The sequence below is a fragment of the Triturus cristatus genome, chromosome 7, assembly GCF_964204655.1.
Source record: "Triturus cristatus chromosome 7, aTriCri1.1, whole genome shotgun sequence".
Lineage (NCBI taxonomy): Eukaryota > Metazoa > Chordata > Amphibia > Caudata > Salamandridae > Triturus > Triturus cristatus.
In genome coordinates this window covers 1,267,432,606-1,267,451,656 of record NC_140590.1, presented here as the reverse complement: position 1 = coordinate 1,267,451,656, position 19,051 = coordinate 1,267,432,606, and the positions used below count along the sequence as shown (strand labels likewise).

General features: G+C 45.3%; 1 protein-coding gene across 1 annotated transcript in view; it reads right to left on the bottom strand.

The window, feature by feature from the left end:
• Positions 1–19,051, bottom strand: part of DOC2A (double C2 domain alpha) — a 930,537-nt gene that overhangs the window by 518,377 nt on the left and 393,109 nt on the right. Inside the window, exon 4 of the mRNA XM_085618777.1 lies at positions 13,368–13,442. Within this exon, the coding sequence (XP_085474903.1) occupies positions 13,368–13,442 (75 nt within the window). The remainder of the gene's footprint in view (positions 1–13,367; positions 13,443–19,051) is intronic.

The following is a 19,051-nucleotide window of genomic DNA, read 5'->3' as shown; positions in this document are numbered from 1 at the left end:
GGTGAATGGGAGAGGTCGTGCATAGGGTCTACAGAGGTGCGCAGGAAATCTATACAAAAGACTCAACATGAGTCTTCAAAAGGCACTTCTCAGAGAAAGAAAATGGAAAAAAGCTCGTCCAAGGCAATATCAGACCCTGCTACTCCCTCTTCAGCCCAGACACTACATCAGGGAAATCCTCTTCAGAAGCCAGTCATGGTGAAACAGAACCTGACAATGATGCATCTATGGCAAAACCATCACCAACAACAATTATGATGACAATGTCGACAAATAGAACCACGTTGACTATTACTGTCTCGGCTACGAAAGTCTTTTCTACGACAGCCTTGCTTACAACAACATAGTCTATGACGGCCTCATCTGCGATGAAAGACTCATTGATGATGGCCCGGTCTACGATATACCTCGTCAACGATGACAACCTCATCGACGATGGCAACCTCGTTTGCGTGAGCCTTGTCGGCGAAGATCTTGTTGACGACACAAACGATGACGAAAGTACCGTAGTCATTAGCAAAAACCAAAGACACAATAGTCCATCATAACTTAATGACAAGAATGAAGGGGACCAATATGAGCATGTTTACAACAGGCAGCAATATAAGTATGTGGAGCAATTTCAACACTGCGCTCTACCTTCAACTCCAGAGGGCATGGCTCAGGTCCCGGTAGCTCTAGTACTAGACCTACAGGGCATGTTACAGGATTACTAAAAACACTTTCCTGAGCCTGCAAGGTCACATCATCTCCGATACATCAGTATACTGACACTCCATGAATGACCCCATGCCAAATATTCCTGTGCTTCCTCGAAACAACCTGTCCGCCTCGGATGATGACAAAGAGAAGGTCACATTCACAATACTCAATCTGTACCCGATAAATGGGACAGTTATTAAATACCAACACCTTCACCTCCGGCACCACAACTGGTGGAATTTCCAGCATATGATTTTGGTGGTTTCCATACCCAAATGCTTCCAACTTCCAATAACAAACAAGCAATTGGTTTCTTTTCTTTATGATTTTAAAGAGAAAGACTGTGAGAACTATTCCAATTGTTGATTATATCTGGGAAGAATTACAATCACAGCAGTCCTACCAAGAATTGATAAGAAGTACAAAGCACCTGAAGACTCACCACCATCTCTGGTGAACGCCTGGAAGCAAACTCCATCATCAGAAAAGTGGCTCACCGTTGTTCGAAGAACCCTTCCACACCAATCACAACCCCGCCTGACAGGCAAAGTGGAATTCTTGATAACATTGGAGAGAGATTCTCAACCATGTCCGTTACTACTGTATGGGCTGGCATTCACAGGCAATACCGGGCAAGTATGACCACCAGATGTGGTCAGACATCGCCACATACATGGAATTTCTGCCGGAAGACAAAAGGGCAGATTCTTCAGGAGGGACCGAGCTCCTCATTGAAAATTATAGATTGCACTATGCATATAGTTTCAATAGGATCCCGACAGCTGGCAGGGTCAGCGGTCCCGAGACGCCAAGGTTGGTTGAATGCCACAACATTTAACCTGAGATGCAAAACACTTGATATGCCATACAATGGTGACGCTCCATTTGGCAAGCACGTCGATGACGCCTTGTAAGCAATCAAGGCAGACACTGACACTGTAAGATCTCTGGGCACATTGCAATTTAAAAAAACACCTGTTAGGGGGCCGGCGAAAAATAAACTTTTTTTTATTCAGGAGGATACCAGCGCTACAAGACTTATCAGCCCTCTCAGCAGCCCTATGCACTAGATTATCATGCAGTAGCCTACCCCAAGCAACCACCAAGGAGAAGGCAGGCAGTGCAGATAAGAGACACTGGCAAAAAACAATGTCAACATTGTAGGGCCGGTTACGCCCCTACAACACACCATCCTGTGGGAGAAAAATGTAAAAATTGTTCACATCTGTGGCAGAAAATAACATTACACAAATGGGTACTGGGTGTCATCACATAGGGTCACATGTTAGGGTTCACCCAGATTCCACCCACCACTCCACCAAAACGAGGGCACCCACCTCATCGCCATCTTCTTCGGAAGGAAGTGCTAGCTATGCTAAGCAAAGGTGCCATAGAGAAAGTCCCACATTTTCAGCAAGTAATGGGCTTCTATTCTCGTTTTGTCCTCATAGACAAGAAAACAGGGGAATAGTGACCCATCCTAGACCTCCAGAAATTAAACAAGTATTTACAGATACAGTCTTTTTGCATGGTCGCACTCTCAGGCATTCTGCATCTTCTAAACCACAGAGACCACATGACAACTCTCGATTAACAGGATGCATACTTCCACCTCCCCATCCATCCTACACATTGCAAATACACTTCCCTGTAGCCGACACCCATTACCAATCCAAAGTCCTCCCATTTAGCCTCACATCAGCTCCCTCTATTTCACCAAATGCCTAGCCCCTGTGGCAGCTTTTCTCAGGAGGGACGGTCATCAGGTATTCCCCTGCCTCCTTGACTGGTTGATAAAAGTACCAACAGCATTTTAAGCATCCAGTGCCACAGAGGTTTGCCTCAAGTTGTTCTCAATAGGTCTCACTATAAATTATCAAAAATCATCAACTACTCATTCCAAGAAGTTAATGTTCCTGGGTGCAATACTAGATACTGTCCAAGACAAATACTTTTTATCCCAGGACAGGCAACAAAGGCTCAACTAACTGGCAATCAAACTCCAGAAAAAAAGGCAGTTCCAGTGCGTCTGTTCAAGTAGCCTCTGGGAATTGTGTCATCAGCGACCAATCTGATCCCTCTGGCACTCCTAAAAATGAGAGCCTTACAGGAACAGCTACAAAACCATGGATTCAAACAGAAAGATCTATCGAGGACCGGAGGAACATCACACCAGGTATGATAAAAGCACTAGCCTGGTGGTCCCAGATATCCCACCTGTCAGAGGGCCTCACATTCTTTTTTTTTATTTTTTTTTATTAGAAACCGTTGGTACACAATAAAATACAGACAAGGGCCTACAACCACCAGGGCCGGCCGCTATAGAGCCCGAGGGCCCGCAGTGCAACGCCACACATTCAAATGAACCAGAGGCAAAGCTCCCGGCAGTTCGTGAGCACATGTAACAGGCCGTGGCCATAGGCCAGGAGCAATCGGAAAAAACAGTTTCATTTTCTATTAAATATAAAACACACTCAAGGCAATGAGAGTCCGAAATAGCAGCGTGCTCTTCCCAGGACGGGGAACAACGTACAGTGTCCAAAGCAGTTCTTGTCTGGAAGCGGTAGAGGGGGGCAACGGGAAAACAAAGCATGGAACACACCTCACACCATCCCGCAGAATGTGTGGCTAGGGGGACAAAGCAATATCGTCCTCTAATGGCAGAGGCGGGGTGCAGATACGTCCACGATATAAATTCCATGGACCCCATACCTTAGTCCATTTCCCTGGCTTGCCTCTCGCCACATACACCGTCTTTTCCCTAAACATACACCAGTCCATATTCTCCTTCCATACCTCGATCGTGGGTGGCCTCGGGGAGCCCCATAGCTGTGCAATGTTACGCTTAGCCACCATGTACCCCAAGGTCACCCACTGCGTCTGTGCCGCATTACAATCATTCGGTTCCCAGACATTCAACAAACACCTCCTAGCCTCTGGCAACAGAGCAACGTGCGTGACCTCCTCCATTACGGTGTGGATACCGTTCCAAAATCGCACAACCTCCGAACATTCCCATAAGATATGAAGAAAGGTACCCAGCAGGCCACATCCACGCTTACACAGTCCATCCATCGAGTAACCCATACGCAGCAAACCGGGCCCCGTGACATACACTCTATGAAGGATCTTCAGCTGTACGAATCGTAAGCGGGCCGGGATCGCCACCTCTTTCGGGGAGGCCACCGCCGATACCCAGTCCTCATCGTCCAGTTCCAAGCCATCGCCCGTCCATGCCTCCCGCAGACAGAGCAGCAAGTCCGCGCGATCATTAATGAGTTTCTTATAAATCAGAGAAATAGTGCTGTCGGGCACGTAGCCATCCAACACTCTATCCTCCAGTGGGGAATATTAGGGGATAGCAGCAACGTCCGGAAAAACTGAACACAGCGCATGATAGACTTGAGCATACCGGAAGTACTCTCTATCGTTTAATTTATATTCAATTTTAAGCATTTCAAACGTTTTGAAAGACCCCTTCGCCCAAAGATCCCCCACCTTACATATACCAATCATATCCCATTTCTCAAAGCCTTTCGATCTCCACAAACAGCCCAACCGCCCAGAGGCATACAACGGCGTCGCCCGAGTCAAGCGATCCCTCCACCCCATCGCAGCATTCGCCGCGTGCCACACACGTACCGCAACCTGCGTGGGTCCTGTCAACCGCGTGTCCGGGGTCACTGAATACAGCGCCCTATTATAGTCCCCACCCGGGAGCAGAAATGTATCCATCTCGAAGGCCGGATTCAAGGCAGGACCGTATATCCCGTGGTTCACCGCCGCCAACTGAGACGCCCAATAGTGTTGTTTAATATCGGGGAGGGCGACCCCCCCATCGTACCAAGGGAGCGTCAACTTGGCGAGAGCAGTCCGCGGCCGCCCGTCCCAAAACAGTTGGCGCTGAAGACCCTCCACCTCCCGGAAATAACGGGCTGGAACGACATCCAGAGTATTTTGCAAAGCGTACAAGAAGCGAGGTAACGACATCATTTTAAACAATGCCGCCCGTCCGAGCGGCGAGAGCGGAAGTCGTCGCCACCTCGCGACGTCGGCCTTCAATCGCTGGAGGGGAGGGAGAAGGTTTCGCCCACAGCGGACCGCGGGATCCAGTGAGATAAAGATTCCCAAATATTTGAACACCAGGGTAGCAATCTGGATAGGGCAATCCCGTGGCAGGAGGGGGGGCCTCACCCGAGAGGACGTAAACACACGACTTGGCCCAGTTGATGACCAGGCCGGAGTTGCGACCAAAGGAATTCAGTACGTCCACCAATACAATTAGCGACTGTCGGGGAGAGGTGAGATACAGAAGGATGTCATCCGCGTAAAGGGAGACACGGTCTTCAAACTCTGGCGTCCATCTAATGCCTCGCAACGACGGGTCCCAACGCAACCAGGCGGCGAGAGGCTCCAAAGAAAGTGCAAAGAGAAGGGGTGATAACGGACATCCCTGCCGCGTACCTCTCCCCAGTGCGAAGGGAGCCGACACCCTCCCATTCACCACCACCTGAGCCAGTGGGTCAGCATATTGTAATTTTACCCAACCAATAAACTCAGGGCCGAACCCAAATTTCGCCAGCACGGCCCAAATATATGGCCACTCCAAAGTGTCGAACGCCATAGTAGCATCTAAAGATGCCAAGATGGCCGGCTCACGTATAAATTCCGCTCTAGCAAGCACGCCGTGCAACCGCCTCAAATTTAGAGCGGTATTCCGATGGGGTATAAAACCGGACTGATCCTGATGAATCAAGTCGCCCACGACCCGAACCAGTCGATTAGCCAATACCTTAGCCAGAATTTTGGGTTCTGCGTTCAACAGCGAAATGGGCCTATAGGAGGCGCAGCGATCTCGCGGCTTCCCCTCTTTGTGTATCACAACTATGTTGGCGAAGCGTTGGTCAGGGGGGAGGAAGCCCGCCGCACGTGCCGCGAAAAACATGTCCCGAAGATACGGCGCTATCTTATCGGGACGCAACTTATATAGTTCGATGGGAAGACCATTAGGACCCACAGCTTTACCCGATGCGATCGAGCGAGTGGCCAGAGCGATCTCATCTGACGACAACTTCGCCTCCATCAATACTGCATCAGCCTCCGATAGGGTTGGCAATGCAATGTCTCTAAGCAACAGATGAGAATCCTCCTCCGAACGCACAGAAACCGGAGAGTATACCCCGCGGAAATGAGCCGCGGAGCAGTCAACGATCTCCACCGGGTCAGTCACACACACTCCATCCATTCTCTCCACAACGGGCACCACCCTGCTCGCTCTCTCCTTCTTATCCAACCAGGCAATCAACTTTCCGGCCTTATCCCCCACATCATACAGTCGTCCTTGCTGCTCTCTACTCAGCCCTTTAGCGGCTTCCGTGACTAGCGCTCTATAATCTGATTGTTTGAGGCTGAGAACATGCAATTTCTCATCAGTAACTCCCCGCTCCAAGTCCTCCTCCATTTCCGCTATTTCAGTTTCCAGGCGAACCACCTCTGCTCTCTCGCACCTCTTAGCATGGGAGATAAGGGACAAGGCCTGCCCCCTGATCACCACTTTATAAGCCTCCCATAGGGAGACGGCCGACGACACCGACCCCACATTATCATTGAAGTAGTGATCAGTGGACTTGACCAGTTCCGCGCGGATCTTAGGGTTACGTAGATACCAGGGGCTAATGGGTGCCACTCTCCCCTCTGCCCCAGGGACAACCTTCAGTTGCAACCATATAGGGGAATGGTCAGAAATACCTCGGGCTAAATGACGCACCTCCCCAATCATACCAGCTTGGATCGCCGGCATAAGCATGTAATCAAGTCTCGAGAGACTCCCATGGGCCCCCGAGTGAAAGGTATATTGCGCCTGTCCCGGGTGCATCAATCTCCAGCAATCTACAAGTCCCAAAGTGTCTAAAAAGCCACCCAAACAGGCCTGAGCCCTAGGGAGGTCCCTGGGGGGGTGACGGTCCTCCAACCCGGAGACAACAGCATTAAAGTCACCCCCCAACACCAGAACCCCCCCAGGGAGTCCCAGGACCAAACGCCCCAAATCAGCAAATGTAGCCGTCTGTAACCCCGGAGGCACATACACAGCCACGAGCGAAATAGTCCTACCCTCCCATCTCCCCACCAGTGCCACATAGCGCCCCCTATCATCGTGAAGCACCTCATCCACTTCCAATGGGAGAGAGGCCCTAACCAATATGCCCACTCCCCTAGAGCCAGAAGTGAAACCAGAGTGAGCGGCAAGGCGATAGCCCCTCCTATTTAGGGCATGGAAGGAGTTCCCAATCAAATGTGTCTCCTGCAGGAAAACAATGTCGGGCGAAATCCGCTTCAAAAACTGCAACACCACCCCGCGCTTGATCCTGTCCCCCAGTCCATTCACATTCCACGAAAGGATTCTCAATCCCCTACCCCCCATCCCACTCCCTTGCATGATACCCACATCCCGGAAAGCACAACCCGGATAAGTCAGCAGAGAACTTCACATTGCCTTGCGAAACAAACAAACAATCCCCAACAACCCCCCTCCCCCACAATCCCAAAACCACAACTCCCCCCTCCCTGCACCCCTGCTTGAGCCCAAACAGCCCCCCCAACTCGCAGTGTGCCTGTCGCCCTAACATGTACCACAAAAAGAACCCCAGAAGGAGGAAAGGACCCCAAAAAGCTCCCCACAGCCCCCAGGCATTTGGAGGGCATATTGTGCCAAACTAGGGTCCAGTTGAGCCAAGGTACAAAACGTCACCAGTCCAGTCCATCACCAGGAACCAAGTTCTAGTTCTGCTCCACCAAATCCCGTCCGCTCTCCGCCATCCGACTGTCTCGATCCTGTCCCCGAGGCAGGGCATCCAACCAGTCTCCAACCGCCTCCGGCCGGTCGAAAAAGTGGGAACGACCCTGGAACTCAACCCGCAGCCTCGCCGGGAATAACATCGCATATTTCAGCTCCATGTCCCTCAAGCGCCGTTTGACACCCAAAAATCCCAGCCGTTGTTTCTGGACCGCTTGCGTGAAGTCCGGATAAAAGCTGACATTGGAGTTCTCAAACTTCAGCGGCCCGGCCACCCTCGACGCCTGAAGGATAGCATCCCTATCCCGAAAGTTAAAGAGTCGGGCGATTATCGGCCGCGGGGGAGCACCCACCTTGGGCGCACCACCCGGAATCCTGTGGGCCCGCTCCACCGCAAAGAACTTGCTCAGGCCCTTGGGCGCGAGACGATTGGTCACCAGATCCTCCACAAAAAGATCCGCAGCAGATTCCTCCGATCTTTCCGGCACTCCAATGATACGAACATTGTTCCGTCTAGCCCTGCTTTCGGAGTCCTCAAGTCGACGGTCCGTCAGGTCACTGGCCAGCCGCAACCTACGGACCTCCGTCTGCATGGCAGCCACGTCCACAGTTAGGCTCGACACCGCTTGACTCAAGGAGTCGACCCGCTCGTTAGTCTTGGACAGGTCTGCCCTGACCAAATTCACATCGATCAGGACCGCGTCCAATTTATGAGCCAGGGTATCAAACTGCTGACCCACAGCGGTCTTCATCTCCTCAATGGCGCCCATGACGTCCAGCAAGGTCAATTCCGACGATGGGCCTGAGACCTCCTTAGACCTCTCAGGCGATTTATGCGAGCCACCAGGGGATCCCTTTGCCTGCGCATATCGATCCATGTTATTGACCTGGGTATAGGTACCCCTCCGGGTTGACTTGGGTTTCGACTTGTCTCCGTCTAGTCTCGCCGCCATCGTCCGGAGGCCACCAAGGCCGGCACCCGCCCGCACCAGGAGAAAGGGACCAGGTAGCTAATTCAATTGAACACAGCCGTCGCCGACAGTCAGCCCATGTATAGTCCGAGACGCAGCCAGACACTTCGCCGTCCGCGCCCCTCTGAAACACCAAAGTCTCTCAGCCGATATCAGGGAACAAGCATGAAAACGAAAGTGAAAGTGCGGGGTCCGTGGCAGGTCAAGCCCAGCCAGCCGCTGTTGTTCACTTCGTACCCGGGCACTTCACCAGCTCAAGATCGGGACCAAGGCAAGAGCAGGCCGCAAACTTCGGAGTGCAACCATTCCGGGTCCCGGCGTCCGATCTGAATTTGGAAAACGGGTGGCACCTCAGCGCAAGTTCATCTGCAAAAGCCCGTCAAATAAACCAGGATTAAGTCAGGATGGACGTGGGAGGTTGCGGAGGCCCTCGAGAGCCGTAAGCCTACGCGGCCATCTTGGTTGCGCGCTAGGCTCCTCCCTCAGGGCCTCACATTCTGATCTTAAATACACGAGTTCGTAATAACTATGGATACCCGCCTAGAGGGCTGGGGCAGTCATCTGCAGGACCTGCAAATTCAAGGAAAGTGATCTCCACTCCAGAAGAGCATTCCTATCAATCGCCGGGAGCTCAAAGCCATCTATCTCAGTCTCCAAACGTTTCTATCGAGCATAGCACAGACTTAGGTGTTAGATCGCATGGACAATACCACCAGCATGTACTACATGAATAAACTAGGGGGCATAAGATCATTGGCGCTCTCCAAGGAAACTCAGGAAATCAGGCGCTGGCTGACAACACACAGGATAACTCTTCGGGCCAAACAGGCAATCTCTTATTAGACATGCTAAGTAGAACTAGGAACAGCTGCTGCGAACGGGAGCTTGATCAGTCAGAGCTAAACAGGATCTTCTCACTCTGGGAAAAACCGGCACTTGATCTCTTTGTAACAAACAAGGATTGGAATCGCCAGTTCTATGCAAGTTAGCATCCACATCCAGGATTGCTGGGGGATTCCCTTTATGATTAGATGGTCCGGGATCTGTGCTACGCTTTTCTCACAACTCCTCTAATGCCAAAAGTTCTCAGTAAGATAAAAGAGGAGGGTGTCGCTTCATCCTAATGGCTCCCAGGTGGCCCAGGCAGCATTGATTCACACCATTTTTCCTACTTTCGTATTCCAACCACATTCACCTACTAACATTCCAAACACTTATGACGATGAAACAAGGCCAGGTCCTTCAGCCAGACCCAACTTCTCGACGCTTATGCACATGGCTTCTAAATTCCATGAATTCAAAGATCTGAATATTCCTCAGGACTGCAGAGATGTTCTGTCCAAAGCAAGGGTGGAAGCCATGATAAAAACATATGAACCCAAATGGAAACTTTTTGGCTTACGGTGCCAGAAATCTAATCTGCATCCTCTCCAGGCATCACCTGAGCAGATACTACCCTGTCTCCTCTCGCTAGCTCAGTCTGGGTTGGTGCATGCCTCTATCAAGGTACATCTCACTGCAATATCAAGATATAAGCATTCCTCGCATTCACTCTCTTTGTGCTCGAACTGAACCATCAAACAGTTCATGAAAATATTGTTCAGACTTCTTCCCTCCGGTAAGGGCTCCTGAACGTAGTTTTTTCTCAACTCATAAAGAGTTTGTTCGAACCCATACACAGGGCAGACATCAAATGTCTCACATGGAAGGTCTCATTGTTGCTAGCGCTCACTTCGCCCAGATGGGTGAGTGAGATACGGGCTTTCACAACTCAAGAACTCATCTTGCGCTTCATGGATGATTCTGTCATTCTCGGAACCACCCCAGAATTCATTCCAAAGGACCCTCTGATTTTCTCCTTAATGAGCCTATAATATTATGGATTTTCTTCATGAATCCGACCTCACCAGCAGAAAGGTCTCTCCATATGCGAGATATTAAAAGATGTCTAAAGTTCTATCTACACTGCACTAAACAACTGTGAAAAACTGACTAGCTGTTGGTCAAATATGCACACACTCGTAAGGGTGCTGCAATCACAAAAGCAACCATCGCTCGATGGATCTCAGCTGCGATCTAGTTTTGCCACTCAAAAGCGGGCAAAGCACTCACAACAAAAACCAGGGCACATTTAACTATGGCAGTTTCCTCCTCAAATGCTATGTTTACGGGAGTGCCTCTGGACAAAATATGTTGTGCTGCGACCTGGAAAAGTGTACATACATTCGGACAGCATTATTGCCTGGAATCGGCACACGCAGTGATGCACGGGTTGGACAGGCTTTATACTCCACTTACTTCTATAACGTGAGCATGTTTGGATTACATTTGCTTGATTCTGTATTTATGCAAACTTTAATGGAATTTATACACAGATATATAGCTACAGGTGTATATGTGTATATGTTTATTTTAAATTACATAGAAATATGTTATGTATATGTGTATATATATATATATATTACCTACTGGCGGTCGCCAGTAGGTAGTTATAGTTAGGACCACGTTTCCATAGGAAAACCTCAACATTCTATTTTGAATAACTTTGGCGCCGGTCGACGAATCCTCGCGAATTTCTCAAAATAGGTGGGGCGCTACGCTCCGCTCCTACCCTGAAAGTCTCGGGGGGATTCGTCAAGCGGGGGCTGAGATAAAAGGGGGGTCCCAAAACGCGTTTTTCCCATGCATTTTTCCATAGGACCTTTAGAACGAGCTACAGCCCGAACGGCTGAACAGAATTACTAGAAATTTGGCAGGGAGGTAGTCCCTAGGTCAAGGAAGTGCCTTTTGTAGGTTTGGTGTAAATCTGTTCAGTAGATTCTGAGAAAATAGCCTTTAAATCAATATATATATCTGAGCCCGCTTACGGTACGCTTACCGTACGCTTACCGTACGCTTACTGTAAGCTTACGGTGGCGTGCGCGAGCGCGATTCTGATTGGCTCTTAGATCTTAGTAAACATTCGAATCGGCCGAAACCAGGAAGCGGCGTCCGCCATTTTGTCTCTCGCACTGAGTGTTGTTTATCAAACATGATGGCCAAAAACATGTTACGGGGCTGTTTTGACAACTCCCTCCCACATAGTCATGTTGAGGGAGTCCCCAAACATCCCCCAAGAGCAAAAACGGTTTTATTTTTTTTTCGGCAATTTCGCGGGGTACGCTTACCGTACGCTTACCGTACGCTTACCGTAAGCTTACCGTACGCTTACGGTAAAAAAATAAAAATAAAAAAAACACTATCCACACTTACCCCACCCCCTGTGCTTTTGGTGGCCGCAGGCCACCAAATGTGCAGGGCTTATTAATAGAGAAAAAAAACGTAATTTTGGCAACATGAAATTATAAAATCGAAATAAAAAAAACACTATCCACATTGACCTCACCCCCTGTGCTTTTGGTGGCCGAAGGCCACCAAATGTACAGGGCTTATTAAAGTTGATAAAAACCGTGCACGGAACGAACTGCGTTAAGTGGGCGCGCACGCCACAAATGGCGTAAAGTAACTTAGCATTTAAAAAACCGTACAAATTCACTGAAAAAACCATAGGTTTCACACACGTTATAGTTAGGAAATAGCATTTAAAAAACCTTGCTAATTCACTGAAAAAACCATAGGTTTCACACATGTTATAGTTAGCTGGACATTTTACTGATAAAAAACCAATGAAATTCCCCCGTTATAGTTACTGTAGGCAACTATAACTCACGCGACCGTAATCCTCTGCTGATGACATATGTGTCTTTATGAAAAAAAAATATTTGTAATATATGTATAGCTAAAATTTAATGGAAGAAGATATGGGCAAATAAGTGTCTAAATACAGTATTAGCATCAGCAGAGGATTACGGTCGCGTGAGTTATAGTTACCTACAGTAACTATAACGGGGGAATTTCATTGGTTTTTTATCAGTAAAATGTCCAGCTAACTATAACATGTGTGAAACCTATGGTTTTTTCAGTGAATATATATATATATATCTCCATCATCCGCTATTTGTGCTAATAATATAAAGTATACAAATACATTAACTGCTTGCTATTCTGATTCAAGCATGTGAATCTATGAAAGATCCAATACTGGAGAAGAAAATAAATTACTTTCCTGTAACTGTAGTTCTCCAGTATTGGTATCTTTCATAGATTCACATGCGAACCGCGCTCCTCTGGCGAGAGGCTCTCCTTATAGCTTGGAATCTATTTCCCACTTGTGCTATGAAAATCAGTGGGACTCTCTTGAGACTGTTCTAGAGGGTGCTGCTATTGCATGATTGGCTGAAGTTCGTTTCTTTTTTTAAAAAAATACATAGATTGTTAATTGCTATTAGAGCCAATGATAATGATACATACTGCTTTATTATTGTACCGTGGGACTCCCACTTCAACGACGGGGAATGATTTAAGCATGTGAATCTATGCAAGAAACTAACACTGGAGAAATACAGTACAAGGTAAATAACTTATTTTCTTACCATGTGGGTCATATTCATTTCAGCGTGCAACATTAATTTCAACAGATGTCATCTTCACCTCAACAGGTCTTTCATTTCAGTAATAATCATATTTTTTCAACAGAGGTCATATTAATATTGGTGTAGGCAATTTCATTGTAGTATATTATTCAATGTTGTGTGTATGTGATTTTTATACTATGTATTGCATATCATATTCATGCTGGTATTTATAGTATTTTTTTTGTTCATTATTATATTCATTCTGATGTGCTATATATGTATTAAGCTGTATTCTTTGCATCTCAAGTGGGCTCATTTCATGTAAATTCGTTACAAGCGTACTTTTCTTTTCACAAACGGTAAATACACTTGAGGCATGCCTGTAATGCTAGGAATACAAAGCTTCGACAGCCTATGAACATATCTTGCAAAGTCATTGACACATACCTTACATGCCCCCGGCAGCAAGTGGAGTTTGACATAGGGGTCAGCCAAGCCATTGAAGTCCATGGGTTTCAGTCCCTATGAGAAGAAGGAGCATGAATTAGACCAGACCTTCTATGTAAATTTGGTTGTTTTATGGGCATTTGTTGAAGATTAAATATCAATGAGGTGATTAGCTGACAGGGAGACAGGAGTAGACAGATTATTCCTACCCTTTCCTATAGTGCTAGTGCTCCATTTTAGTCACATGTGCGAGGCGGGACACCTAGGGTGGGGGAAAGTTTTCATTCTGCCAGCAGAATTGTTGGAATTGTGGTCACTCCACATTACTCTTTAACACAGAGTTCTGGCCAAATTCCACCAATTGTTGTGTGACAGAATCTTTCTCCCGCAATGGTAAGTGCGAGTGGGATTTTGTGTGCCCTAGCGTGATTTTCGAATGTGGGCAGACGCGGCGGTCACGGTAAGAGAGCTGCCATTTAAGCAGATTCCCTACCACTCAAGTAGATTTTCTACTTGAGAAACAGCAAAATCAACTTGAATGGCTGTGCACCCTTGCACGATGCATGGTGCCGTTTGCGCTGATTTTTCAGCTCAGCACGTGCTACAGATGCAAAATTGCAGCGCAAGCTTCGTCTTTTCTGCCCGTTGGCAGAAGTCCGCAGAATCTTGCAGAGTTTTTATGTAACTATGCAGAAAAACTCACTAGTCCCACCCACCCCTAGTGACAACAATCTGCAATGCTACTGACAAAATATTCAAGCATCTCTCAATCCCAAAAATGAACTACTTTTCACCCTGATATTTTCACGTTCCAAGCATCTTCCAAAACAACGAGCCTTCATTGCAAGGATCCTTCATCCAGGAATTGTTAACCCAAACAATGCGTCATTCCAACCCTCCAGCCCAACAATCATTCAGTCCCAATCCTCCATCTTCACATTGATCCTCCTACCCACTTTATTCAATTACTGTTTATTCTCAATGATGCTTGATTTCCTGAGTTCAAAGATTATTTATGCAATGTTGACCTTTTTATGTTCCATACTAACAGCCCATGTTTTCTACATCCTTTCATCCCAACAATCCGTCATTCCAACAATTCTTCATATTCCAATTCTTTCATCCCAACTATCTTACTTATGAACAATCTTTCCCACAACAATCATTTATCCTAATAATATAATTTTAAGAAACTTGCCTTTATTCTACTGTTTATCCAATCCTTCATCCCATAAATTCGTAATTCTAGTCATTCTTTATTCTCACTCTCTGTGCTTAATTTGAGCCGGTGGTTTCTGGTGCCCAGCACTGAAACATAATTGTGAATTTGTGACAGTCTGCCACAAGGTGTGCTGTCTGGTTAATTTAGAGATGACAACAACAACAGTTACTTAATAATTCAATATACATTATAAACGACTATTACCTGCCGCCCAAGCCATTCTTAAAGCTCTTGGGGCCTGAAATAATCTGAATTGTCACACTTGTAGCAGTGTGATTTTTAGTAGTTGTGTAAGTACAGTGGCAATGTGTGATGCAAGCTGCAGTGGCCTCCTGACGAGAGCCCTGGCACTTTATATTTTCATAAGCAAAGCACTGCTCACGCTCTTTCAGTCCAGAAGTTCTTTATAGCCACATTACATTTCAATAATTCTTACTCTAGCAATGCTCTTTCCCAACAATTCTCTATTTCAGAAATGCATCATACAATTATTCTTCATTCCAACAGTCCTTCCCAACAATCAGCAATCATTTATCCTGAAAGTATTTAACATTCCTTCTCCTCAATGACGCTTCCTTTTAATATGGAACAATGAAGGGTGTAGCCAGCATTGCCAGAGTGTGGGTGAGGGGATATAATTTACATAAAATGTCCTGATGCTGTTGGGAACTGGGGTGGTCTGGGTGCAAGGTGAGCATAATCTAGAGGAGTTGATGTATATGGTGTGTCAAACAGTAAGAAGAAGGTAACCCCCAATTTACTTTAAGGTCCAAGAGGAGGGGGACGGAAAACTATCAAAGAACAAAACCTCTTATCTGACCTATCGTATTTTAACTGTGGTAGAGACTCCCAAAAAAGACATTTTTCCCATGGGCAAACAGTTCTTCACGTGCAATAAAAAAAAAATGAATTTTTATTTTTTTAAATTCGCAAATTATTTTACATTACAAAATTATCTTTTACCGTTCTTTATGTTTATATAAGCATAGAAACACTAAAAAACATCAATTAGACATAACACGATGATTTAGAACATCAATGAAAAAAGCATTAAGAAAAACATTCAAAAAACGAGCTCCCCTAGACAAGGCCATCATCTCCGTATTAATAACTTTCATTCTCATCAATCATACTCTCAAACATACCATACAAAAGCAAAAAAGAAACTATAAAATACACATCACAATGGGATCCAATCTACTGTAGATATCTGACAGGTAATGATATCAGAATTTGATAGAGATTAATTCAATTATTTTCCCTCGTTGTTTCTTCTTTATTATTTCTTCATACGTCTCTTTGTGTAAGATTCCCAGATGTGTAATCAGTGGTCTACGTACATTTCGGTGATTTCTTAATTTATATCACCTTCTTCAGGACCAAAAGGTCATTTTCTTAACTCTGTATTGTGAGCTAGGGGTTCAATGAGTTGTTAGGCGTAGAAAGAAATCCTTTTCACGCACAGTGGTGGCTGCCAAATTGGAATCAGCAGAGCAATGTGATTGTCAAATAACAATGCGTCTCCATATAATCTGTGTCTTTGCACTGCGAAATTTTTGCGAAATCGAACTGGAAAGATCCTCGTTTCTTTCAATGTTTTGCCTCAACAGGATCTGTGTACGCTTGTTGTGATATTTTCTATTCTGGTAGAATCCCGAGCATCCAACTGTGTTTGCTCCTATCAGAGAGACTCAGTAATTCAATATACATTATAAACGACTATTACCTGCCGCCCAAGCCATTCTTATAGCTCTCGGGGCCTGAAATAATCTGAATTGTCACACTTGTAACAGTGTGATTTTTAGTAGTTGTGTAAGTACAGTGGCAATGTGTGATGCAAGCTGCAGTGGCCTCCTGACGAAAGCCCTGGCACTTATTATTTTACAAACTAAGCACTGCTCACGCTCTTTCAGTCCAGCAGTACTTTATAGCCACATTACATTTCAATAATTCTTACTCTAGCAATGCTCGTTACCAACAATTCTCTATTTCAGAAATGCATCATACAATTATTCTTCATTCCAACAGTCCTTCCCAACAATCAGCAGTCATTTATCCTGAAAGTATTTAACATTCCTTCTCCTCAATGACGCTTCCTTTTAATATGGAACAATGAAGGGTGTAGCCAGCATTGCCAGAGTGTGGGTGAGGGGATATAATTTACATAAAATGTCCTGATACTGTTGGGCACTGGGGTGGTCTGGGTGCTTGGTGAGCATAATCAGGAGGAGTTGATGTATATGGTGTGTCAAAACATATATGTAAGCATTATACATTGACCATAAAAGGTGGAAATAATGGCTAATTTACAGAATTGTCTATGTTTAATACCATTAAACTAGTAGGCTATAAATAGCATTGAGAATGAGAGCTTAAGTTCCACTAAAGCATTTTATGAGACTATACCAGAGAAAATAATTCACATGAAAGCAAACTACATTCACTGAGAAGAAATAGAAGTCTCTCAAATTGGTTGTTATCAATTGTTCCTTTAGGAATCTTTCAGATGAATAATTAGTTTGAACATATATGACCCTAAAAAAAGGAATTTTCATGCAACAGTATAAGGTAGGATTCTGTCGGTCAGTTATAATTTTATCAACTTGTGGGGAATTTGCCTCATTGTGTGCAGGAAACATCCAATGCTAGAGTGGACTATCTAAATCGAGCATTTTTACTTTTGACATATTATTAAGCTCACATGGTTTGGGCCACATTTTAAAATTTCCACAACCGCCTTTTTTTGCTGCACAGGTTCTAAAGTCTTTTAATTGATGTGGTCTGTTTTCCTACACCTGGTGCGTGGTTGTTCTATTATATCTTCCATCACATCTTTCCCAATCAAACCAGTCTTCCCTTCTGTTTAACTTTCTTTCCTGTATGCTTGTTGCACATGTATGTGTGCTACTAGTCTATTTCTCCTGACAGTTCCATTACACTAGGCACCCACAGATCTTTTCGCAGCTTTTTAGGTCGAGCATTTGAGACCTCTTGTATATACATTAGTATATACTTATATGTGTATGTACTTTGTGTGCTCTGGAAATCAGCCCTAGGACTTGTCTGCTACTGCTTAGGGACTTTTATTCTGTTCAAGTGCCTCTATTTAAACTGTCTTGGTAGAAAACGACCAGTAGAGGTCAGTGAAATACCAGACTTGCTTTCTGCTTATTCAACTGCCACTATTTAACTGACTTGATAGAAAACGACCAGTAGAGGTCAGTAAAATACCAGAATTGCTTTCTGCTGAGGGACTTTCATGTTTTTTATTTTTCTGGCAACTGACTCTATTTAACTTTCTTGATAGAAAACAACCAGCAGAGGTCAGTAAAATACCAGAATCACTTTAGCATTCTTTAGATTCCAGTCCATAGAAATTGTCTTCCACGAGCACCTGTAGACAATAATATTTTTTTTCAAATCTTGTATTTTCAGTGATATGACCACCGAAGGCCCTGATTTTATATTAAAAACATAGCCTTGGACTATACCATTTCCCGCTGAATGGCAATATTTCTCTCCATGTGTTCCCATACCTGGCATGTCACGCAGTTTGGTTCTTACTTTCCCTCCATGTTAAAGAACAGTAGATGTTTCTGCACCCAGGCTAATGTGCTACATAGATAAATACATATAAGGTCCCAAAGGTGAGACCGATTGCATTGCAAATGCTTGTTTCTAATTTAATCCATTGTAAACGTAAGCGAGGTACATGCAGAGTGCTCTCAAAACAGCAAAAGGCTGCTTCTAAAACGTGAGTAAGAAGAGAAAACCTATAAGATATCCAAATATATGACTTTGCATACTTATTTACCTTAAACTTGTTTCCGAAAAATAAAAGAATAAAAGGACTGACCACCCGACCACAGTATCAAAACAGAGTCATACTGGGACGCCTCTGCTACAACTTTGTACATCTACCAAAAATATCAATTCAGTGTGGAAAATAAATTTACAGTCTTCTATACGGGAATCGGAGAGGTGAGAAAACATTTTGAGCCTGTAATAATATTAAGGGACTTGTGTTCCTTCAATAAACTGACAAGCATCATTAAGAACAAGCATTTGCAATGCAATAGGTCTCGCTTTTGCGAGAGTTTGAGCTATTTGCATTGTAAATGACAATGCCTTTTATTTATGTGTTTTGAAAACTTGCAAGAGGGGCGTAAACATGCACTCTGTACTTATAGCCTTTGCTTAAGAGAAGCATGGCTGGCAATAACTGCGCCAATTTTACTGCCAGCCTTGCTTCTCATAAGCAAGGACTATCTGTACAAAGTGCGTGTTTACTCACCGCTTGCAGGTTTTCAAAACACATAAACAAAAAGCATAGTCATTTACAATGCCAATAGCTCAAACTCTTGCAAATGCGAGACCTATTACATTGCAACTGCTTGTTTGGTATACTTCAGTGCGCCGCTCTTGGTGCGGAGGACACGTCCAGGCATAGGTTTCATGCTGG